Here is a 24125-nt window from a genome sequence, read left to right as displayed (position 1 = left end):
ACAGTTAACACTCAGAAATTCAGGGGGAAAAAACACAACTGTGACTTTTGGCTTCCAAGTTAGCCTAAGGTACTAGTTCCTATTAATTTACTGTATAACACAGGACTTAATCACTCTACACTGAAATCGTTTGCCTATAAAAACCAAGGTACTGGGGGGGTCTTAACCTCTCCCCCCCCCCCAGTTTTCGAGGTCTTAACATTTCAGAACTGATTTGGAGTAGCGTGCTTGACAAAGGTCCAGATGTAGAGGAGAGGTTATAAAAACCGAAAACCACAGTAGCAATACATGCAGTGATTATAAATGTCCAAAGCTGAAACTTTATGTAAAATAGTGTACTCTTGTGTTTTCCTCAGAAGGGTTCATAACTATCAGCACATTCTCAATGTTTATATCCTGTGATCCAAACGTACCATAAGGTTCTGAGGGGTGAGCCTCCATGGGAGGACATGAAGTGCAGTGTGGTCCAGGGCCTGAGGCATGCTAAGCACTTAACTCTACCACTGAGCTACACCTCCAGCCTTCCAGGTACTGTGATACAAAAGGAGGCAAAAGTCCATGTTAGCTACCATATGGCTAAATACTGCTTGAATCAATGGTGAGGAACTGGCTGGGTGAGTTGGCAAGGAAACAGGCTTACTTCTGAAATTGCATGTGTACTTGTAAAGAGAGGATAAAGCTTCACTGTCTTGTTATAGAGGCATACAAAAATGATACTGATCTTCCAGCTTCTACCTCTGGAGTGTTGGGGATTACACTACAGACCTAGTATGCCTCCATGACCCCATTTTTAGGGGTTTTTGGGGGAATCAAACCTGGGCCTTCTAGGTATGTAGGTTGGTACACTCCTTTGTGACAAAACTTTTCCTGGGGAGACAACCAACACATGTCTACTCACCCCAGATAGGCTGCCTGAGATAGACCAAAGCAGGGATACCACCAAAGTCTAACTTGGTAAACCAATGAGTTTTATTGGGGTTAATTACAGGAGGGAAATGACTCAAAGACAGCTACCAAAGCCCACCCTGGCATGCGTGACAGCTCACAAAGCTGAGAACCCGGAGCACATTTCATAGCCTGCAGTTAGCTCAAGAGGCTGGAGAGTGTCCTTTCCAGGTGCCTCAGTTGATGTAAGCCTCCTCTGGGCAGCTGGTCTAGTCTGAGGCTGTAGAGAGCAGCCTGGCTCTCTCCGTCTGAGAGGGACTCCCAGCTCCCTCAGTTGCAAGGAGTTCCTAAAGCTACTCTGGGTTGTTACCTTTATGCTTAAAGGAGCCTCCTGCAGGAGAGAGTGTTTCTTGGAGGAAACAAAATTCCCCACTGAGCTACATCTCCCCCAAATGATACTCTCTACACAGCAACCTGAATGAGCTGGGAAGCTCACAGATACAGTTACAACTCCTGAGGTTAGACCCCACTTCAGCTTGGTTCCGTGACCGACCAAGGGCAGGATCCAGCTGTGGTTTGTACATGCTGCTTCTGGATTCGGGAGGCTAAACCACGTAGTACTTTGTCAATCCCTCATTATAAATTGGTATTTATGGTGGATCATGAGTGATGGGTGTCGTATGTAAAACCAGAGATGTGGATACATTTCCTTCATTTTCATGACCAGCTACAAGTCTTGATAAAGAAAGGAGATGAAGTTCCCCTTACAAAGTGGTAAGTAGAGAAGTACAAAGTCGGGGTACCCAAAGTGTCTGACTTAAAGAAAATGATTCAACAGGGAGATAATACAGATGGCAGTCAAGTTATAAAGGTAAAAATTTCTTTATTTCCAAGATATGGCTTAACTACACACAGTGTATTAAGCCAGTTTTGGAGTTCATTTTGCAGCATAGGACAAGCAGCGGAATAGTCAGGACATTCCTCTGACAATTCAATCTATAGAGCTTTTCTTCAGCTGTTTTTTATGTTTGGAGTGTCCTTTTGGATTGCTCTGCATGACAGACAGATCAGACCTTGGGGAAGATTGGTAACCCACATCCTCTGCTTTTATGGGCTTGATAATATGGCCTGCCTTGGTGATGATCTTGGGAGCAGTCAACTTTTGGAAGGCTCTCTGGGTGTTCCACGTGGACCCTATAGGATTCTGGATGGTCCTTTCAAACTGCTGATGGTGGGTGAATGGATATGGAAGCATCCGCACCTGGAAGGGAAAGGAAGAATTCGGTGTGAGGTACAGTTGTTTAAAGGTAGCCTAGAAAAGGGGCATAATGGCTCATGCTTGTAATCTCAGCATTTGCCAGGGCTGAGACAGAATGATCACAAGTTTAAGGCCAGGCTGGTCTACATAGTTCAGTTTTATGTGACAATCACAAGGGAGGTAAGCTTTGGAGAGGTCAAAGCACCCCAGTGTTCCCATAGAATCTTAGGACTGCTAATCTGTTGGAAGTTATTTGGTACCCATACTCTCAGGCTTAGCCAATGGTTTTAGGACTGAAAACCCAGAAGACCACTTCTGTTTGGCTATAGTAATTCTAAGGCTGCTAACCAGTGGGTGCTTCTAGACAACACTGTCACTTCAAGAAGCCCCAGAGTATTTGTGCATCCTTATGGATTCTGACCCTTTTATTCTCTTCCTGCTCTCTATTCTCTCCTTCCTTTTTTTTTTTTCTTTTTGAGACATGGTCTCACTATGTAGCCCTGGCTGGCCTGAAACTTGCTATATAGACCAGGCTGGCCTGAACTACTCAGAGATCTACCTTCTTTTCCTCTTTATGATTGATGTTTTAAGGAAGCCAAAGATGTTTCTGAATCCAGAATGCCTCCAGGTTCTTGAGCTCAGCTTCATCCTCTTAAGGCACCAGAGGATGCAGAGCTGGTTGGCCCTACTTGATAGCATCAGTTATCTTCCTTGGCATCAACTTGTGTCTAGACAGGGGAAATGATTTCCCCAAGTAAAATAAGCAATGTGAGAGAACAGAACCCTTGGGTTCCTGGTCCTTGCCCTGTGCTCTTCTCCACTCCAGAGTGCTACCCTCAGATCTGTAAACACTTCTCCAACGTCAGTACTGAAAGAAAAAGGCTTCCTTTCCCTTTAGGCTAAGGAATGTCTTGTTTAGGTTGATAATCTTTCTATCTGTGTATGTTACTGAAGGTATGAAAAAATAAGGTCAGACAGGAGTCCTCTCCTGTCTTGACACACTTCACCCTCTTGCTCCTGTAGTGTCTAGCTAATCCAGTGGTTCTCAACCTGTGGGTCATGACCCCTTTGTGGGTCAATGATCCTTTTCACAGGTTTCACTTATCAGATATTTTCATTATGATCATAACATTATCAAAATTATAGTTATGAAGTAGCAATGAATAATTTTATGGTTGGGGGCAGCACAACATGAACTGTATTAGGAAGGTCACAGCATTAAGAAGGGTGAGAACCGGGCTGGAGAGATGGCTCAGAGGTTAAGAGCACTGAATGCTCTTCCAGAGGTCCCGAGTTCAATTCCCAGCACCCACATGGTGGCTCACAACCATCTGCAATGAGATCTGGCACCCTCTTCTGTATACATAATAAATAAATAAATCTTTAAAAAAAAAAAAAAAGAAGGGTGAGAACCACTGAGCTAATTAAAAAGAGGCAGAGTTGGTTGTAGTTCAGTTGGTTGTACTTGTCTATCACACACAAAGTCCTGGGTCCAATCCCCAGGATCACATAAGCTAGATGTGGTGGCATATATTTGTAATTCAAGCACTTGGAGGAGGTGGCAGGAAAAACAGATGTTCAAGTTCAAGGCCATGCTCAGGAACATAGTGAGTTCAAGGCTAGACTAAGCTGTACATGAGATCCTGTCTTAAAAAAAAAAAGCAAATCACAAGTCAAGAAAGATTCCTGGAAAACCATTTCACAGTTTGCTGTGACAATAGTAAATAAACATGGAAAGAGCTCTGGGAAGGAAAAGGCGAGCCTTTCTGCGAAGAATGCTCTTAGCTGTCATCTGTCATTTTGGCCCATTGGAGCATTCTCCTCCTACAATGTGGGCCCCTGCAGATTAAAATCAGGTTATCAGGCTTGGCAACAAATGCTTTACCCAGTCCCATCAGAGTATTCCTTCCCTCCCCATTTATATCCAATTGATAGCTACATATTCTCAGCTTATATTATATAATCTCAGGATTATATTGGCAACAGTTTCTGCAATGATTGGCTTAGAAACTAAGATCAAACAGAATATGACTGAAATATTATCTCAAGATTTTTTTTTTGAGAGGGCCTGATGTATCCCAGGCTAGCCTCCAACTCACTGGGTAGCCAAGGATGACCTTGAACTTTTGATCTTCCTGTCTCCACCTCCAGAGTGCTAAGATTAGAGATTAAAGGTGTTCTTTATGTCCAGCTTTACACAGTGCTAGGCAAGTATTCTAGCAACTGATCCAATTTCCCAACCCTCATCGGTTTTGTACCCATTACATAGTTCGTTTCTCTTTTAGAAGGACGAGTATAACTCATTTCAATATTGCACTAATGAGGGGCAAACCTCAGGACTGAAGGGAACATGCAGGTTATGCAGTTCAATGACTTTTTTGGGTCACGTCCCCACCCCAAGAGAAGCCCAATTTCTCTTTGGATCTTCTGCCCATTTTCTAACTTTTCTACTTTATGTGACTCTGCAACAACAGCACTCAGTATTGCCTGTGATATTCCAGAGGACAATGACTATGCTCTAGTTTCCCATAATGCAAACATCCCTTGCTCATTATAACTATTACTTGTTTTTTTTGTTTTGTTTTGTTTTTGAGACAGTCTCAATATGCAGCTCTGGCTGTCCTAAAACTCGCTCTGTAGATCAGAGATATACCTGCCTCTGCTGGGATCATAGCATATGATTCAACTGAAAATCCCTTCACTTTTGTGGACAGATACTGGTTCATCACCACTTTTCTTGACACATGGCTCAAACCTTCTGGTCTCTGCATGTTACCTTGACTACAAATCCAAGCCTACAGCAGAATGGTTAATTTTTACTTTGGCAAGACTCATTTAGAGCAGAATGATCTGGAGCACCAGTTGAAACTGTGACTTAGGGGCTCTGTTACTGCCTGCAAAGAATCTCTTTTCGCCAGGTGGTGGTGGCCCACGCCTTTAATCCCAGCACTCGGGAGGCAGAGGCAGGCAGATCTCTGTGAGTTCGAGGCCAGCCTGGTCTCCAAAGCGAGTTCCAGAAAAGGCACAACCCCCCCCCCCCAAAAAAAAAATCTCTTTTCAGCCTAAACCTGGTCAGTAGTTAGAATAGCACAGCCTGCCTGGCTTTGTTACTCTCACAGCCAGTCAGTAGAAAAGACAAATGTATTCTGTTGATCATCATCACACATCCCAGCCAGGTATGACGTTAAGGGATGCTGAGATCAGGGATTAATGGTGCAGGTCATGCCCAGCACAGCGGATTTGGAGTTCAAGACCAGCCTGGGGTAAGCTGTCTCAAAAACGCAAAAGTAAACAAACCAAAAAAGGAAAACATCACAATCCCTCTCCCCACCGATACTAAAATAGTTCTCTCAAGCAAGAGGAGCGGGTAGTGGAGATCAGACAACTAGAGAGTTCTCTGAACCTCACCTGGTGAGCTGCTGCGTGGATATTGCGCTTCTCATTTATAATCACATTGGGCAAATTCTTATCTTTTCTCGGAGGACCTTCAGGGGCTTTAATAAGAAACCTGGAAAGCCAAATAGTAAAAGGAGTATTCAGGATTTAGTCAAAAATGCAGGAAACACACTTCAGGGTGGGCTGGGGAAACTGTGCTCTTCTGATAGGCTTCCCCCTTCCTCTCACCGGCGTCTTTTCTTGGCGCTGGGCTTCAGGTCCATCCCGCCCCACTCTCCCCAGCCAGGCAAGGTCAGGTCCAGGTCCTTTGGCTTATTGGCCTGGATAGCTTCCCTCTTCTCTTTTAGGAACTCCTTGATGACATCATCCCCGGCAAAAGCTTCCTTTATCATTTGCTTTTGGTCTCTCTCCACTTCATCTTCCTGGGAAGAAACAAGTGCAAAGAACTGAAACTTGTCTTTCGAGTGCTTCATGACAAGACTGAATCCTGGGTTGTGACATCTTAGCGCCCCCTAGGGGGAAGAGCTAAAAGGATGATCGATTCGCAATAGGAACCAATCATGCAATTATGCTCCGATTTCTCTCTCTAGGGTGAATATCCTTAGCTCGTCATCATATGACACAATTTAAAACCTTCAATAAGGAAGTTTTAGGGTGGGAGAAAGGATGGTCTGGGTCAACAGCAGAAGCTCCAAGCGAGGCCAGAATGGGAACTTCCAGCAATTTATATCCCAGAAAAAGCAGATAGGGTGTTTTGTCTTGCCAGTTTTAATTACTTAATTTGGGGTTGGGACTGGGGTTGAGGGCAGACCACTGGTGGTTGGAATTGAGGCGAGGGAACTGAAGTTTGAGTTCTTGTGCCTGCCTGAGATCTACCGCCTCCATTGAGGGCTGGTTGACAGTCACCCCAGGGAGCTTTAGTGGCTCAGAATTTAGGCTGCTTGTGTGGCTCAGCTGTGTCCACATTATCTGTATCTGTTAAACTGACACTTGGGCCCAGCCTGGCACCATGGTAATCTGGACCTCAACTCCTGAAATGTATTTCCAGCAAAACCAACCTTCGCAGATGGTGCTGTAAGAAGGACCTGTTCTGTTCCAGCTCCAGCCCCCACAAGCCCAAGACCCTGGCTCTGCTCACCAGCTCCTCTACTGTTGTGGGAACTGCCAGTGATGTCACAGAAGGAGTTCTTGTAGTCAGGAGGTTCTGTAGACTGATCATCTGCTCCTTCTTCTTCCCCTTCAACTGATTTTGGGGGTTCCTTCTCATCTGCTCCCCTTCTACTGCAGCTCTAGGGAGCTCCTTATTTGGAAGACAGTCCTCTTTACCTAGCTCTTCTAGTTCCTCTAGAGTTTGTAGTCTCTCTGGCCTCTGCAGCAATAGAGGCTCCTCTTCCTCTGGGGCAGGTTCCTCTTCCTGGACCAGGGGAACAGGCTTTGCTGAACTCTCTTTTTGCTTCTTGGATAGATGATTTTCCTTACTGAGTTTCTGAGACAATGCCCTCAATTCAGATAATACCTCCTTGCTGGTAGAATCTGGAGGGGAAAAAAATAAAGCTGTCAGAGAAGAAGCGTGGAAGTTTCCCAGTTAATGAGGATTTGTCAAGTAACTATGGAGTGCAGAATACCATGAACTACTCTAATAAGGACAAACGGGGCCCTATTTCCCATGTGACCGCTAATGACCAGGACTGGGGCTTAACTACCCTGTATAGTCAACTCTACTTGGAAAGATCCTTGGAAGTTCTTTTTATTTATTTTTAAAAATGTGGTGCTGGAGAACAAACCCAAGGCCTGGTACATACCAGGCAAACACTCGCCACCAAGCTCCACTCCTATCCCAAAGCTCCAAATTAAAAGGGAAAAAAAAAGGTGGAGGTGACATTTTAACAGGTACCACATCTGAATGAAACAGTATTGTAATTTAGGCTTCATGGCCTAGAAAAAGCTCCTCTGGAGGGTTTTGTATTGACTGACCCAAGAATCCTCATTTTATAATCTTTTGGTTATGTATTTATATATGTATTTTTTGGGACAGGTTTTGATGTAGTTCATATTAGCCTTGAACTTGCTATGTAGCTGAGGATGACCTTGGAACTCCTGATCCTTCTACCCCTACCTCCCAAGTACTGGGACTATAGGCATGTACAACTATGCAAGCCTCAATTCATACTTTTGAACTAGTTAAACTTACGTTTTCGTAAGTACATGTCATATGTTGAACATATCTCCCCCTTTCACTACATCTCAAGCAGACTATATAACCTGTTGTATGTGACCTAGTCAAGAAAAAATGAAGTAGCTGCTTCTTTGAGTAGAGGTAAGCTTCCATTTTCCAGTTACTGCCCAAATCTCTAGTCTTAGAGCCTTGAGGGAAACAACAGCAACATACTATTCTTCTAAACTGCCCCTTTTGATAACTAAAGTTGTCTCCCTTCCTTGTGGACCTTGCTTTCTAGCTTTGGCTTGAAGCTATTGTATCATTTTAGATCTGGCCTTGAGACAGGACCAAGGATATCAGGCAGTGGGGCAGTGGGGCAGCACTTGCCTAGAATATTGCCCTGAATCCCATCCCCAGGACTATAGCACTACAATAAATAAAGAAACTTACATGTAGCCTGCAGAACAATTCATTCTGGGGAAGTGTCACCCAAATACAGACACAGAAGCATCTAGCATTATGAAGTGCTAAAAATGCCGCTTTCTCACTTTACAAGCAAGACAAAAAAAAAAAAAACAAAAACAAAAACAAATTGGACTCCAGACATTTAGAGCAGTTTAACAATTTCTCCAAATCTGCCTAATGTCTGAAATTATGTATAGATTTTGACACTTACCATCTTACTAGATTCAAGTCTGTAGGTACTAGGAATGATAAGCCACACCTTTTCAAGGCTAACTTAGTAATGTCTTTTTGAAGATTATGAATCTAATTTCACTTCAGGGACCCAGTACACACTCTTAAAATACATAATCACTATGTAGCATGTGTGGGTGGACATTTCTTTTTTCTCTCAGTCCATCCAGAGCAAAGAAGAAATTGCCCCTTCCACTTCATCACAGCTCACCTTTTGTTTCTTGGCCACCCACTGGCTCAGCATCCTGGTTGAGCTTAGCTCTTTTCCTAAGGGATCTCCTTTCCTCAAATTCTTTCAACAAAACATCTTCCTCTGCCACTGGCTTTTCATTTCCCTCATTTTCAGAAAACTCATGGGCCACAGGCTCCGGCAGTTCTTCCGAGTCTGCCTGGATCTCCTCCTCTTTTGCATCACGATTGCAACGCCGGAGCATCCATGGATTGGGTCCATGAGCATTCATCTGTACTTCATTGGCTACATCAGGAACTCGGGCTTCCTCCTCTTCAGCGCCTCCCTCTTCCTCACTCTCTGAAACAACTTGGAGCTTCTGCGTCAGTTCCTTGTTCTTAGCCAATTGTTCCTGCATAGCTTGGCGGGCCTAGAGGAAGGAGTCCCCCAGCATAGGAAATTTGACGTTAGTGACCACAGTAAATAGATTTTCCCTCATTTCTCAAAGTAGCCTCCATTCTTTCATTCTTTCCTTTTGCTGACAGGGTCTTACTAGGTGGCCCAGTCTGACCTTGCAATGGGTGGTCCTGCCTTAGCCTTTCTAGGGCTGGGTTTGTAGGTATGTGTCACAACATTAAGCTCAAATACTGCCTGTATTTTTTTTTCTTCATGGTGCTGGGTTGGAACCCCAAGCTTTTAGCATGCTAGGTAAGTGCTCTACCATTGAGCTACAAACCCAGTTTTCCCATTTCACTTGCTATTTCTTACTGGTATCTACTGTTAAAAGAGTACACATACTTTTTTTTTAGTAGCCATAGAATAAAATAGAAAGACAAATTATCCTTAAAGAAGCAACAGGTGAAATATAATGATTAAAAAAAAATAAAAAGTTCCTCCCTCTTTTATTAGATTTGCCTTGATGTTATTTTCCTTCCATCTTTTTCCTGGTCATTTTCCTCTCTGCTTTAAATTTTTTTCTGGTATCTTTTTATATTCCTGGTTTTTCATTCATCCTTGTGGCTTTTCCCCAATTCTATTTCAGCTACCATCCTTGTGTACTGATTTTCTTTTTTCCTCTAATTCCATCTCCTATTGTCTGGTCTATTTCTTACCTCCAGGTCATACTTTGCCATAATTGCCTTGGACTTGGCCCATTTGCCACTGTTTTGATGCTTAAGACTCATTCGCTCCTGGAAAGGAAGGACAAAATGAGATCTTCAACCCCTTCCAGGGATAGTCATTGGCAAAGGTGTGAACAGCAAAAGGCAATCTCACCATCATTCTGGCTTTCTCAATTTTTTCCAGTTCTTCCAATGCAGCATTTGGATCGGCCTTCCTCAGCTGCTCAAAGTCTTTGATGGCTTTCTTGGCCTTTCCTTTCTTCACAATTTTGTGGTATCTACAGGGTAAGAGAGGAGATATGGGAGCTGAGATTTAGCTGAAACACTGAATATCACATGCAAAAGTGCCCACGGTATCCAAGGGGGTTCCTTATGCAGGTGCTAGAATGGCTACCACAGTTAATACGGAACCTGAGAAGACGGACAGGACTCTCCGACCATTCAGACTTCTGTGGAGCAGACTCTCCTGTTTCTATAGGTCAAAGAAGGAACAGAACACGCTCCAAAGAGGCAAAAAGGCAAAAGAAAAGTCCTACTGGATTCAACAGCTGTGGAAATCCAGAGCTCACTGTGCAGAACCACTCCATGTGTTTTGGAAGGAGAGAGAGTAACCAAACAGTCCTCGTGTCAATGTCAAGTATAAACGCTCAAGCCAGAGCAAAGGGCATTGCTGAAGCAGGCAGAACTACGTGAGGTTGGTTTAGGAAAAGGTGACTAGTCATTCCTACTTGGGACTTCTTTTACATGACCCTAACTGTCATGGTAAAAGTTCTCTCCAAAGAATTCGTGATTAACCCCACCATTTTCTCCTATGAGATCCGCGGCTTCCTTACTTTTTACTTTTGATCTTCTTCATTCTTCGAGCCCTGGCTTCATAGTAAGACTGCAGAGCCCGGGCCCTCTGAAGCTCCGCTCGGCGAATCTTAGCCTGCAATGAATGACATGGATAGTAACTCCTGGACCTGAAGTCAAAGGCTGGGAGAACCAGGGCTTGCCTGGGTCTGTGCAATGGTCTCTAACACTTACCTCTTCCAGGCTCATGGCTCGGAGGGAGGCTTTTTCCACAGGAGTCAGTAAAGGGTCTGTCACTGGCTGTTTGTTTTTATGGAGGAGGTTAAAAACTTCCTGTTCCAGAGGGGTTCTTGCCTTAAGGAGGTAACAAAACAAGAAAAACCTTAGGTTCTTATCTAGCTGTTCCGAGGAATAGACAATACCTTATTTTATTCTGAATTTTAAAAATTTGTTCTTTCTTTTTCCTTCCTTTCTTCCTTAGATAAGACCTTACTATCTAGACGTGGCTAGCCTGGAACTCACTGTAGCCCAGGTTGCCCCAGAAGTCATGGTGTCTTCCTGTTTCAGCTCCCCTACTGTTGTGATTACAAGCAGATACTATTACACTCAGCTTGAATTTTTAAAAAATTCTAATTAAGACAACTTTTACAAGGGGACTGAAGTACTCTTTAATATTACTTGGGGGAGGGCCAGGCGGCGGTGGCGCAACCTTTAATCCCGGCACTCGGGAGGCAGAGCCAGGCAGATCTGTGTGAGTTTGAGACCAGCCCAGTCTACAGAGCAAGATCCAGGACAGCCACCAAAGCTACACAGAGAAACCCTGTCTCGAAAAAAAAAAAATTACTTGGGGGATCAACTTCTCTTATCAATTGTGAGAAAACAGAACTCTATTTTCTTAAGAATCTAAGTTTGATACTCTTAAGTCAAATGCTGGGAAGAGAGCAAAACTTTCACAAGTGATGGTGAATGCCTATAATCCCTATACTTGGGAGACAAAGGCAGGGTGATAGCTGCAAGGTCAAGGCCAGGCTGGATGATATAGCAAGCTTCTGACTCAAAAAGAAAGCAAACAAAAAAATCCCATTATATATAAAATATATTGAAGCAAACACCAATTAATTACTTTATAGTTGGGAATCTCAGGGTCTTATCATAAGCATCCTTTAAAGAATAGTTCTACAGGGAAGGAGAGGTTAGATCTTAAGCACTATTTGCCATTGATGATATTAACTGGAAAACCAATCGAGACGGGAACTCTAATTTTTTTTTTTTTTTTTTGGTTTTTCGAGACAGGGTTTCTCTGTGTAGCTTTGCGCCTTTCCTGGGACTCACTTGGTAGCCCAGGCTGGCCTCGAACTCACAGAGATCCGCCTGGCTCTGCCTCCCGAGTGCTGGGATTAAAGGCGTGCGCCACCACCGCCCGGCGGGAACTCTAATTTTTAATGTACTTATTTTGGTAGTGCTGAGGATTGAACCCAGGGCCTTGTGTATGTGAGGAAAGTGCCATATCACTGAGCTATAATTCTCAAGCCCTCTTCTTTGTTTTTATGATGTAAGGTCTTGCTGGCCTCAAACTTTAATCTTTCTGCCTTAGCCTTCCTTCCAAGTGCTGGCATTACAGATATGTGCTACTATGCCTGGCTCTCATATTTTTATTCATTACCAAGAAGACAAGAACAGTCATTCTTAGGACATTTGCCTACTAATTTGTTTTATGGCAGGGGATATGTTTTAATTTCCTGAGCATAAAGAGACTTTGCTTTTTTTTAAAAAATAAATATGACCTTCATGTAATCATCCACCTTCCCTTTCATATAATCATCCAGCTTCCTTGGCGTTCAAATTGAACTCTACTCAGTTTCTAACTTTGGCTCCAACTCCTTAGTTCCCACTTACTTTTGTATGACAGGTGGTATCTATGAAATAATCAACTGTGCACTAGTTATTTCATGTGTCGGTCAAAAATCCCATTTGCTGCTTGACTGCCATTGTGAGGATGACTAAAATAATCAGGCCAATCAGGCCATGGTCCATCCTGACACAGTACAAAGACAGCCTTAGGCAACAGCCAGTTTCAAACCTCACATATTATGCATGTTTTTCCTCAGTAGCCACATGCATCATGGTCAGTATTAAACTTACAAATATCTGAGCAAACGCATAAATACACATCATCACATGTTACACGGTGCTATTGATTTAGCCATAAACCTATTCTACTGAATGGTAAAGGTGCATGTTCTTCCATTTTTACTATCTGCAGAAGTGATCAATCACAAGCTACAAAGTGATTTATATTACAATGTTGTAATCGCCCTTCAAATTCAATTCAATTTGCCAACATTTATTGATTTCAGCTGCATTTCAGGCACTTGTGAGGGGTGCTAGGACTACACCATTAATTAAGATAGATCCTGTCTTCATGGAGCTTAGAGAAAAGAGATACATATGCTACTAACAATGTAACATGAATGGGTTAAATGTTATTCTATAAAGGTAAGTACACAGAAAGGAACCATTAATTCTGATTAGGAGGTGGGTGGGTTAGAGAGGGAAGGAAATAACTCTTAGATGTAGGCTTTGAGGCTTAAGCACAATTCTTTCAAGAGTAGGAAAAGTCCAAACAGATGAGCATAAACAAAAACACAGGTACCAGGAAATAAGTGGTATGTAAGAGAACAATGTGTTGTTGTTCAGTACAGCTAAAACACTAGGTATTTTTTTAGTTTGTCCTCTAAGTGGAATGCCTTTGATGGATTTTAATTTAATTTTTACATTGACTGACTGACTGACTGACTGATTGATTGTGTGTGTGTGTGTGCGTGTGTGTGTGTGTGTGTGTGTGTGTGTGTGTGTGTGTGTGTGTGCGCGCGCGCATGTGTAGGTGCTCATGCCATGGTGCATAGATGGAGGTGAGCGGACAACTTTTTTGGGAGTCAGTTAATCCCTTCCACCACGTGGGGCCTGGGCAGTTAGCATCCTTAGCACTGAGCCATTTCACTGGCCCATGATGGATTTTAGGTAGGAGGGTGACAAGTAATTTTGTGTTTCAGAATGGAAATCCTGATGGTTGTGGGGACCTTGATAAGGGCAGTGAAAATGAAAATAAGAGAAAAAGGCACCTGGAGCCATAACAGAATTTATAAGATTAGCCCACCACATGTGCTAGGGAGGGGACAGCTAAGGGGATGGGTAGGGATCAGATGATCCAGGTTTTCAACCCAGGTAACCGAATAGGGAGTTAGGCTGTTAACTGAATAAAGGTGGTGAAGGCTTGGGAATCTAGAAATGTGATGCTCTGGTAGGACAGGTCACATGGAGATGCAGGGGATGCCTGTTTTGTCACACAGGCTGTGAGACTAGAGTTTGGGAGAGACTGTGAGTGACTGCCAACTCACAGAGTTTACAGAGCAAGAATTAAAAGGCCCGCGAAAAGCTGGAGAAATTAAGCAGCAAGGCTAACAGAAGCCAAGGACAGGAGAGCATTTAAGAATGTGCTATGTCAGTGCTGTTGCCAGATAGGTCGAAGACCATGAGGGCTTAGCATAAGGCAATTTGGAGGCCCACTACTAATGAACGTTGAGACAGGCAGCAGTAGAAGAAGGGGAACAGTAGAAACAAGAGCAGAGACCAGCTCTTCCAAAGGCATGTTCCTCATTAGATGACAGTGAGATTTGCTCCATTTTTGTAAAAGCTTAAAACACAATTTAACTTTGCCATTTTTTTTCTTATCCTCAACTTTATATATATATATATTTTTTTAGTTGGAGACGGAATGTTGCTAAATTGTCCTGGATGGCTGAACCTTTCAAGCCTCTGCCTCAGTCTCCCAAACAGCTAGGATTACAGGCCTAGGCCATCATGCCCAGCCCTGTGTCCCTTGAATTTGCCTTGAACCCGACCCAACTCCTTGAGTCTTACATTCCTAAGTGCAGGAATTGTAGGCATGCACCACTTCATGTTTTTGAAGCCTGTAAATTGTTATTACCTCTTCAATTTTTTTCCTAAAGTCTCCCTTCATCCTGCAGCCACACTTTATACCTGATTTCTGAAGAATCCTAGAAAGAGAATGGTAGTGACTTCAAAAATACTATCAGAGAACAGAGCTTAATCCCTTAATAAGTGACTATTTGTTTAGTTATGGTGGCAAGCAATGTAATTTTAATTAGCTTTAATTAGCTAAACTTCCTGACACAGGACACTATCATTTCTGGTTTTTTAGAAAGCACGGAGAAACATAACACCTTTGTGATCAGATCTGTCTATCTATCTATCTATCTATCTATCTATCTATCTATCTATCTATCTATCTATCTATGGTGTAGGTACTGTTTTCTTTGACTATTTTTCTTTAAGACAGACCACTCTAGATGAGACTCCATACCAAAGGTATACTAGAAAAGGAGGCTGGCTGCTTTGAAGGAGTTGTTCGTATAGTAAAAAGTAGATACTTTAGGGACCAATTTTGCCAAGAGTGTAACTGCCATTCTTCGTAAACACCATCATTTTCTACCAGCATCATTTCATTTACAAGGAGATTGCAAAACCACTAAAATGGGAAGAATACCTAATAATAAAGAGGACTTGGTGCATTACAACCCACCCATGATTATGCACAGTGGCAGGGGTCAGTGTTTGGGAAACAAAGTTTTAAACTATTCCTTACCCACTTCATGAGTTACTTGCTAAAGTTCTCATCATTAAACAGTACTATATTTTTGGGTGGTAGCATCACAACAAAATAGAACTAGGGAATAAGAAAGAAAACACAGGGGTTGGAGAGATGGCTCAGTGGTTAAGAGCTGGGTTCAATTTCTAGCACCCACATGGCAGTTCACACCTATCCAGTTCCAGGGGATCTGACACCATCACACAGATATACATGCAGGCACAACAACCAAGAACATAAAATAAAAAATAAATCATATAAAAGAAAGAAAACACAGTATGTTTCCTTTATCTTGGCAGACACACAAACTTTTTTTTAAAATTAATTGTTTTTGAGACAGGGTCTCTTGTAGCTAGCTCAAGCTGGCCTCAAACTCCTGATTCTTCTGGGATTATAGGTATGTATCACCAAATCCCAATCTTGGTCACCAGATGTTTTAACACTAAAACTTTCAAGCCATGTTTTGAATCCCACGAGCATAGACAGAATGACTACAGAGCTCCTGTGTGGCTTGGCTATTCCCTGACTGACAGTTAAGATATGCTGTCTCCTCTCTCTTCCTCTGACCACTAAACGACAATGACATAAGCTGGCATTCAGGCTTAAACTACTCATCCACACTGCTGGAAGGTTCGGACTCTTCACGTTGCACCTCGGCTTTCAAGGTTTGTTTCCATTTTGTGGCACCCACCTTCCAGTCATTAAACACATGTTCAATGGGAACAAAGGAACATGGCTCCTTCTCCAAGGGGAAAACCAGCTGCTCTGCTTCCCGGTTCTTCTGAACAACAGAATCCCATTTGGAGAGCGTTTGCGAAGTTTTACTGAATGCCACTTCTCTGTGGATCTAAACCAGGCAATGTACATAAAAGGAAAGGGCCATGAAATCCCACATCGAACTCAAAGGAATAACAAGAAACCAGGAGGCAATGTTTCTTAGTCACCCCCACTCCAACAATCAGAAACCTAGAAATGAACTCTTGCTTACTCCTGAAGACTTGAGCTGCCCCTACTTTACCTCCCCTTCTCAGTTCAAGTCCTTCCCTTCAACAGGCCACTTCCCATGTGACTTACCTGTTCAAGCTCTCCTTTGTTAAGGGGTAGTTCCAGAGTCTTCTTTGATTTGACTCTACTCAGTTGCTTTTTCACAGTAGCCAATGAAGATGAGGACTTAACAGGCCCAAGCAGATCTGAAAGGGCCAATTTTTCTCCAGAGCCTGTGGAAAGGCCAACTTTCTGGTCAGTTTGGGAAGTGAGACCAAACAATGTCAGTATCATGTAGGGAGTGGCCTGAATAGAATATGTTGATAGTCTCGAAAATGTACAGGGAAGTACAAATAATTCTTATTTCAATCCTTTATCCATAGCCATAGTGACACCACTAATCTTGTACATTTCCAAATATGTTAGGTGTAGAAGTAAGGAGAAAAACAGTTATTCATAAAGCAAGTTATTTACTCTTTTCCTGTCTCCCCCCGACCCCCCAAAAAAGGTTTTTGTGTAGTCCTGGCTGTCCCAGTACTCGATTTGTAGACCAGGTTGGCCTCAGACTCAGAGATCCACCTACTTCTGCCTCCTGAGTGCTGGGATTAAAGGTGTGAGCCACCACCCAGCTTGTCCTTGTCTTTTTACTTCTACTCATTCATTCATCCCATAGCAGCCAGTTAGTTTTTGAAAATGTGTATCTCGATATGTCATAATCCTGCTGAAAATGATTCAGTGCTGCTGAATTCTACCTGGAATCTCATAGCCCTAAAGGATACATCCCAATAGAATTTGGTCTTCATCTGCCTCTAACAAACATTAGTCTACTACACTCTAGTCATGTAAGTCCTTTTCCCAAGTCTTTGAAACATGCTCTGTGTTTCTTTAACTGTTCCAAAGCTGTTCCTTTGACTGGAATGCTTTCTCCCACTTTTGTATGGTTGGCTTTTCTTTTCCTTCAACTTTGCCTCTTGAAGGACCTTTCACGACCAACCAATCTGAAGTATTCACTTAAGTCATTATACCATATGGTTTTTGTTTCATTTTTAACACAGGGTCTCATGTAGACCAGGGTGGCCTTGAACTGTGTGGCCAAGCTTGGCCTTCAATTCCTGATCTTCTTACCTTTTTTTCAAGTACTGAGATTAAAGACAGGGACCACTGCTGCATCATCCTGTTTTAGTTCTTCCCTTCATTACCAGACTGCAGAGCCCATTCGGTCATGCCTTATTCTTCGCTGTTGACTTAGTATCTAGAATATCACCTGCTATTGATTTAGCTACTTTGCTGGATACACTGCAGACACTCAATAAATACCTGTTGAATCAACTCAATTAGCTTACTGGTAGCACACTGCTAACTGCTCTGAGGTTCCAATGGTGATTCCTAGAAGCACAAAACTCTTTCAAGTCGCCTAAGTTCAGAAAAGGGTGAAAAAACGGTGTCTAGACACAGTAACTATGCCACTTAATAGACTTTTTTTTTCGGTGGGGGCAAACAGGGTCTCAGAATGTAACTCTTGCTGGCCTGGAACTTGCTATGTAGATCAGGCTGTCCTTGAACTCACATAGATACACCTGCTTCTGCCTCCTGAGTTCTGAGAATAAAAGGCATATACCACCACACCTGGTGGAGCATGTATTTTTAACAGGGGTGATTTTACACTCTCCCAACTCAGGGGTTAACATGGGCTCTTGAGGGGGCGGGGATACATGAAAAAAAAAAACAACTTAGATACTCCTAAGCTCTGTGCCTTTCCAAGACTCAACATATGTCCATTCTTTAGTTATTGATTTCCTGGACAGGGAGGCAATGGGACTAAAAAAATGTCTGACACCTCATTGTCAGTCATCTAAAGATTTTTCACCATGTTTCCTTTCTGCTGAGGAGGCCTGGGATTCTCTACCTTGATCCTCTGCCCTGTGACATGCTGCATTGGGGAGAGCCACAGCAAAGATGCTGATGTTCGGAAAGCCAGAAATGAAACAAAAACAAAAACAAAAAAACCTCCTAGTAGATTAAAGACTACAACATAAAACCTGAAACTCTGAAGTACTAGAGGAGCAGCTCACTATCACTGTCAGCCTTAAACTGGTCATGGAGGAAAACTTCCTGTTGCAGTGGATGTTGTACCAGAGACTCAATCACCCAAGTGACCATTGCCATGGCACAACGCTTAAATGCTATCTGTATTACCCATTTCAAGTCTCAGGGAACACCGTGAAAGAGGGAGGGAGGGGACCTGTTCCATGGCAGTTGCTTCCAAACTGAAACATTCCCATAGGAGGGGGAAGGCTCCTAAGGAAAACAAATTTTACGTGTCTGGGAAAGCTGAAACTTGCAAAATTATCCAAGTCCACCCCCACTACACAACTTTATAGAAGTAGTTAACAACTGTTGGGGAACACATCTGAGCAACCAGCTACAGAGATTTCCTTGGTCAATTCCTGCAAGAGGTCAAGGGGCACAGCATTGAGTCCTGACCAGCGTTGCAGTGGGCTGTCGGCAATACACCTGTTTTTGGGTCATTCTAGCTCCTGTAAGCAACCGCTCACCCATATTCCTGTTAGTCACCCCAATATAGACCCATTGGTTCACCAACAGCAAACAATTCTAATAAGGCCCCAACAAAGCTGAATATCTGTCCTAACTCAAAGCATCATGAGAGAACTAAAATACAAAGGCAGCTGTGAACATTAAAGAGCCATACAAACATGACATCTAAGTTAGTAAAAGATACATGGAACCACCACTCAAGTCACTTTATACAATGGGCATCCCATTGAGCTCCACAGGCAATACTGACCTTAGCATTCTTCACCTGACTACCCTTAATGCATTCTCATAGGTAAATACTTATGGTTTCATGCATAAATAGTTTTTAAAACTTACCTTCAGAACTAACATTAAACTCGGACACTTTCAGACTAGCCTCAGATCTCTCAGGCAATTTCCACCTGAAATTAGGGAGAAAATGATATACTAGAAATGTATACATTTGCATGGGGAACCCAAAACACTTATGTTCATTGTTTTTTCTAAGATTCTGGAATCTAGGGGTTCATATATGCTATGTAGGTGCTCTATCACTGAGCTACATCTTTAAGCACAATGCTTCTTTCTTCAAAGGCAGCTGTGGTTTCATGGTCCACTTTTGTCACAGCAACCAAACTGTTCCTAAACTTAGACTTAGTACTCTAGTCCACATCTCATCTTTTCATATAGACCCAGCCCTTAAAAAATATAATGTAGTACAATGAAAAAGATTTAAGCACACATGGATTTGAATCTAGGACCTGCCACTTATAAATGGTTGACCATGGAGATAAAATTTTAATTAACTTCTTTAATGGGGTTAATTAACATGTGTTCAATGCTTCAAAAGACTGTAGGTGTGAATTAAATAAAACTTCCAATGTATGGGTTCTAATACAGTAGCAGCAATAAGGAAAATAGCCAACAACAATCATACAGTTTTTTACTATATGCTACACACAGGTAGGTACCAGGATCATTCAGTAAATCTTAGGAGACATCTCATAGAAACAGCTAGTTATAGGGCCAGCAAGATGGCTCAAGAAGTGAAGGCCATTGCCGCCAAGCCAAACTGAATTTGATCCCTGAATCTCCCACATGGTGGAAGGAAAGAACCAACTTCCACAGGTTGTCCTCTGACCTCCCCTTGTGCTAAGTGGCATATGTATATCTTCACACAAAGAAAGGAAGGAAGGAAGAAAGGAAGGAAGAAAGAAAGAAAGAAAGAAAGAAAGAAAGAAAGAAAGAAAGAAAGAAGGAAAGAACAGAGAAAGAGAGAAGAGAGAGAGAAAGAAAGAGAAGAGAGAAAGAAAGAAAGAAAAGGAAGAAAGAAAGAAAGAAAGACAAAGAAAAGCAAGAGGAGGAGGGCAGGCAGACCTAATTATGAGCTGTCCAAACTGACAGGGATGTTACCTATTTTTTCCAGTAAGGGAACCAATTGCTTCCAGAAGTTTTTGATGCTTTCTTTCTCCATCACTGTCCCCCTAGACTCAGAAAAGGAAAATCCATTAGGACAATAAGAGGAGGAAAAAGACAACTTGGAAACAAGTCCACATAAAAATTTTGGCTATGGTTGGTAGAGAACAGGGGAAATCAGATGAGATGTTATATGACCACTCTGATCCAAGTTGGAATTGGAATTAAGAATAGTTTCAAAATCCAAACACTATCTTTATAAGGAATGTAGATCCTTAGTAACTTGGATCCTAGTACCTTGGCTAATGTCCTGAGTTTAAGAAAACAGTTTAAGCTGGGAGGTGGTGGCACATGTCTTTAATGCCAGCACTGGTAGATCTCTGTGACTTTGAGGTCAGCCTGAGTTCTAGGCCAGTCAGAGTGCTTACAGAGAAACCCTGTCCCAAAACTGCCCCGCCCCAAGGTCTTTTTTGGTCAGCTTAGTGGCTGTACAAGTATCTGATATTTTAATTATTATCTACAGAGAAACTCTGTATCGAAATGCCCCCCCAAAGAAAAGAAATCAGCTTAATATGCTGTTTCTGCATAAAGTATTTTTTTTCTTTTTTTGGAGCTAAGGATCGAACCCGGAGCCTTGCTTAGGCAAGCGCTCTACCACTGAGCTAAATCCCCAACTCCATAAAGTACTTTTTTCATACAGAAACACTAACAGTTCAAGTCATAACCACAGTTCTCAAAATGGCTTTCTATCAGGAGAAAGTACTCCATCCCCCTTTTTGAGACAGGGTCTCACTATGTACCCTTTGGCTAGCCTGGAACTCATTATGTAGATCAGGCTGGCCTTGAAATCAGAGATCCACCTGAGTCTGCCTCCTGAGTGCTGGATTAAAGGTTTGCGCCACTGAGTTTCACAATAAAATCCCGTCAAAACAAAGACAAACCCTCAGTTCGCAGCCTAGGCTGGCCTCAAACTTAAGATCCTCCTGCCTCAGCCTCCCGACTGCCAGGATGACTACCACCATTGCTGGTCTTTCCTTATCATTAAAATTGGTACTGTTTTTACACAGAGGAAAAACAATTTAAGTAGTTTTGTCAGGGAATTAAGTTTAAAATTCAGACGGCATATGCTGGAGATTTAGTTACCTCCCCTCCACATATATACCTCTCGAATCCTTTCCTCCCCAGGAATGTGGTGTTCACCCTAATTGAGTCAGTTCAACACTTGTCACCCACCTCATCTTCACTGGCACTCAAGGAGCAGTTGGTTGGCAAATCCATTAGTTCTTCCTGCTGGCTCAAAGCCAGAAGGCTGTTTTAAAAAGGCAACACAGAAATATTAGCGCGTAAAATAATCCTATTAAAAATAATGTCCAGCCGGGGCAGTGGCGGCACACGCCTTTAATCCCAGCACTAGGGAGGCAGAGCCAGGCGGATCTCTGTGAGTTCGAGGTCAGCCTGGGCTACAGAGTGAGATCCAGGAAAGGCGCAAAGCTACACAGAGAAACCTTGTCTGAAAAAAAACCAAAAAAAAAAAAAAAAAAGTCCCGCCGGGCGGCGGTGGCGCACGCCTTTAATCCCGGCATTCCGGAGGCAGAGCCAGGTGGATCTCTGTGAGCTACAGCCTGGTCTACAGAGCGAGAGTCAGGACAGAGAAACCCTGTCTCAAAAAAACCAAAACCAAACAAACAAATGAACAAACAAACAAAAATCCAAGCCAGCGGTTCTCAGCATGTGGGTCGCGACCCGCCGCAAGTTGTCCGACGGAATAGGCGACCCGCCGCAAGTTGTCGGGAAGGAACTATTGGAAAACACCGATAATAATTTACGATTCATGACCAGTAGCAAAACTACAGTTCTGAAGTAGCAATGAAAATATTTTTATGGTTGGGGCTCAGCACAACATGAGGAACTGTATTAAAGGGTCGCAGTCGTAGGACGGTTGAGAACCACTGCTCTAAACCAATTCATTCAGTTTTTCCAGTTCTGAGTAACCTTGTCTGAGAAGAGGTGCAAAAGCGCAACAGTAAGAGCACCTTGGGTAATTTGTCAAGGTCTTACATTTAGACCGAAGTCAGGCAGCACCTCCAAGGTAACAGTAACTAATGACATCATTCAAATCCACAAGAAAAAGACTTAACACTCATTAGTGACTGGCACGTAACAGTAACTGATGACATCATTCAAATACGCAAGAAAAAGACTTAACACTCGTTAGTGATTGGCACTGCATTTCTCAGTGATGCTACTGCTGGCGTTTCTATGCATCTTTTACCAGTCAAGTGCCTTGATAAGTGCAGCGTATTCAAAATGTAATCTTGATCATTTGTTCCCAGAACCGGTGAGATACGGGAATGATCGAAACCAGCTGAGTTCGGGGTTTAACTAAGGAGATTGGTATTTAGAAAGAGCCTACTATTACTTAACAGTGTACCTCGGCATTTATTAGGCAAACATTACCAAATGGACTACATTGAGATTTTCTGACGCTGAGGGGAAACACATGAAATATCACAGGGGAGGACATATTGTGGATGACTCTCAAACAACTTGGCACTGTCTGCGCAGGTCCCGCGTGGCAGAGGCAGAAAATGGGCACGTGACAAATAAAGGGAAATCAATAATATTAACTTTGTCAAGAGACAGATGGACGACCATCAGACCTAACAGCGACGCACTTAAAGAGCCGACAAACAGAGGAGCAAAATCAGCTTAAATTAACGGGCTTTAAAGGATGAATCGCAGTTACATTAACTACTGGCAGGGTCTTGGGAGGCGAATAACTAACTACTAATTGTTAGAAGGTGACTTCTTCTTCCCTAAACCCAGGAAACTCTGCCCTTAGAGACCCGGGATCTCCCTTTTACTCCTTACCCCTTCGCAGCTTTGGTCGCGTTCATCACTGTAGGCTGTCTCTCACATGGATCAAGAGCGGAAGCCCGAAAGAGAGCAAGTTACTCGCATGCGGTAAAGCAATTTTGGCTTCCTCCAATCGCGCACGACGATACGCGTCATTTCCGCCCAGGGAGAGGTTGGTGAAGATTGAAATACATTTAGGATTGGCGGGCATAAAACCCGGCTGCCTGACCGTAGGCGGCACTGACGGTGGGCGGGCCTTTGCATTCTCCGTTCTCGTCGAAGGTCTCCAGCTTAGCTGTGGCGAGTCTCATGCGCTTGGTTTTTCAGTTTTCCAAGATGAGTGAAGTGAGGGCGAGAATGTCCTAGCCCCGCTGAAAGCTAAAAAAAAAAAAAAAAAACCCACAAAGCCTCCAGGGCCAACCCCCGTTGGACGGTATCGCACAAACTCATCACTGGCCAGCACCAGGCTGTGTTGAACTCCCGAATAACCACCCCCCCCCCCCCCGCCCCGCCCGCATCGAGCCAGAAGAATCGAGGGGAAATGAATATAGCAAGTTTCCTTCCACCTTAAGGGAATCATTTTTGATTCTGTGTACCTGTGATTGCAGTTCACTGTTCCTTTTTTCTATGCAACAAAATGTCATTCAAGAATGAGTTATTGAATTGTTCCTAGCACTGGAGTTATTGAATTATTCCTAGCACTGGGAAGGCAGAGACAGGAAGATATCTTAGATTTCATCAGGGGCTACATAGTGAGACCCTTTCACACACACACAAAATGTTATTTCGTTAGGATTGTAGCTCACAGGCATGAGGCACAAGGTCCTATTCACAGTATTATCTGTGATTGCATTTTCTCACCTCTTTACAAACTTTTTTTTTTTTGAGACAGGCTGTACATAGTTCAGGCTAGCCTTAAATTGGTGATCCTCTTGCCTTAGCCTCCCAATTGTTGGAATTTCATGCTTATGGCACCACATCTGGCACAATAATTCTTTTTTTTTTTATAAACCTATCTATGTGTGTTAGTGCATTTGTGTGTGTGTGTGTGTGTGTGTGTGTGTGTGTGTGTGTGTGTGTGTACACGACACTGTGCACATACGAAAATCAGAGGACAACTTGTGGGAGTTGCTTCCACCATCTGGCTTCAGGGGATTAAATTCGGGTTGTCAGGTTTGAGGTGAAATGCT

At 43.0% G+C, this 24125-nt stretch overlaps 1 protein-coding gene across 1 annotated transcript; it reads right to left on the bottom strand.

Annotated features, from left to right (window-relative positions):
• Positions 1-1743: 1743 nt before the first annotated feature.
• On the bottom strand, positions 1744-23078 carry Utp14a (UTP14A small subunit processome component). Its single transcript, XM_052738927.1, has 15 exons — positions 22951-23078; positions 21313-21388; positions 20077-20147; positions 19021-19085; positions 16219-16361; positions 15836-15991; positions 10710-10829; positions 10517-10611; positions 9838-9961; positions 9675-9752; positions 8605-8992; positions 6678-7072; positions 5768-5961; positions 5552-5651; positions 1744-2146 (listed from the first exon to the last, which is right to left on the bottom strand). The coding sequence occupies exons 1-15, from the start codon at positions 22974-22976 to the stop codon at positions 1877-1879; spliced, it is 2301 nt and encodes a 766-aa protein (XP_052594887.1). The 5' UTR covers positions 22977-23078; the 3' UTR covers positions 1744-1876.
• Between the last annotated feature and the right edge of the window lie 1047 nt (positions 23079-24125).

Source organism: Peromyscus californicus, unplaced genomic scaffold (genome assembly GCF_007827085.1).
Source record: "Peromyscus californicus insignis strain IS unplaced genomic scaffold, ASM782708v3 Scaffold_10__1_contigs__length_136768540, whole genome shotgun sequence".
Classification (NCBI taxonomy): Eukaryota; Metazoa; Chordata; class Mammalia; order Rodentia; family Cricetidae; genus Peromyscus; species Peromyscus californicus.
This window is presented reverse-complemented; position numbering and strand designations above follow the sequence as displayed.

What these genes read in the sequence shown, in the direction of transcription:
- Utp14a (XM_052738927.1), bottom strand. Translation starts at nt 22,976, where the DNA reads ATGAACGCGACCAAAGCTGCGAAGGG. An exon ending in GTTTAATGTTAGTTCTGAAG is followed by an intron (nt 16,362 to 19,020) that starts GTAAGTTTTAAA and finishes GCCTTTCCACAG; the next exon opens with GCTCTGGAGAAAAATTGGCC. An exon ending in CCACAACAGTAGAGGAGCTG is followed by an intron (nt 5,962 to 6,677) that starts GTGAGCAGAGCC and finishes GTTTCTTCCCAG; the next exon opens with GAAGATGAAGTGGAGAGAGA.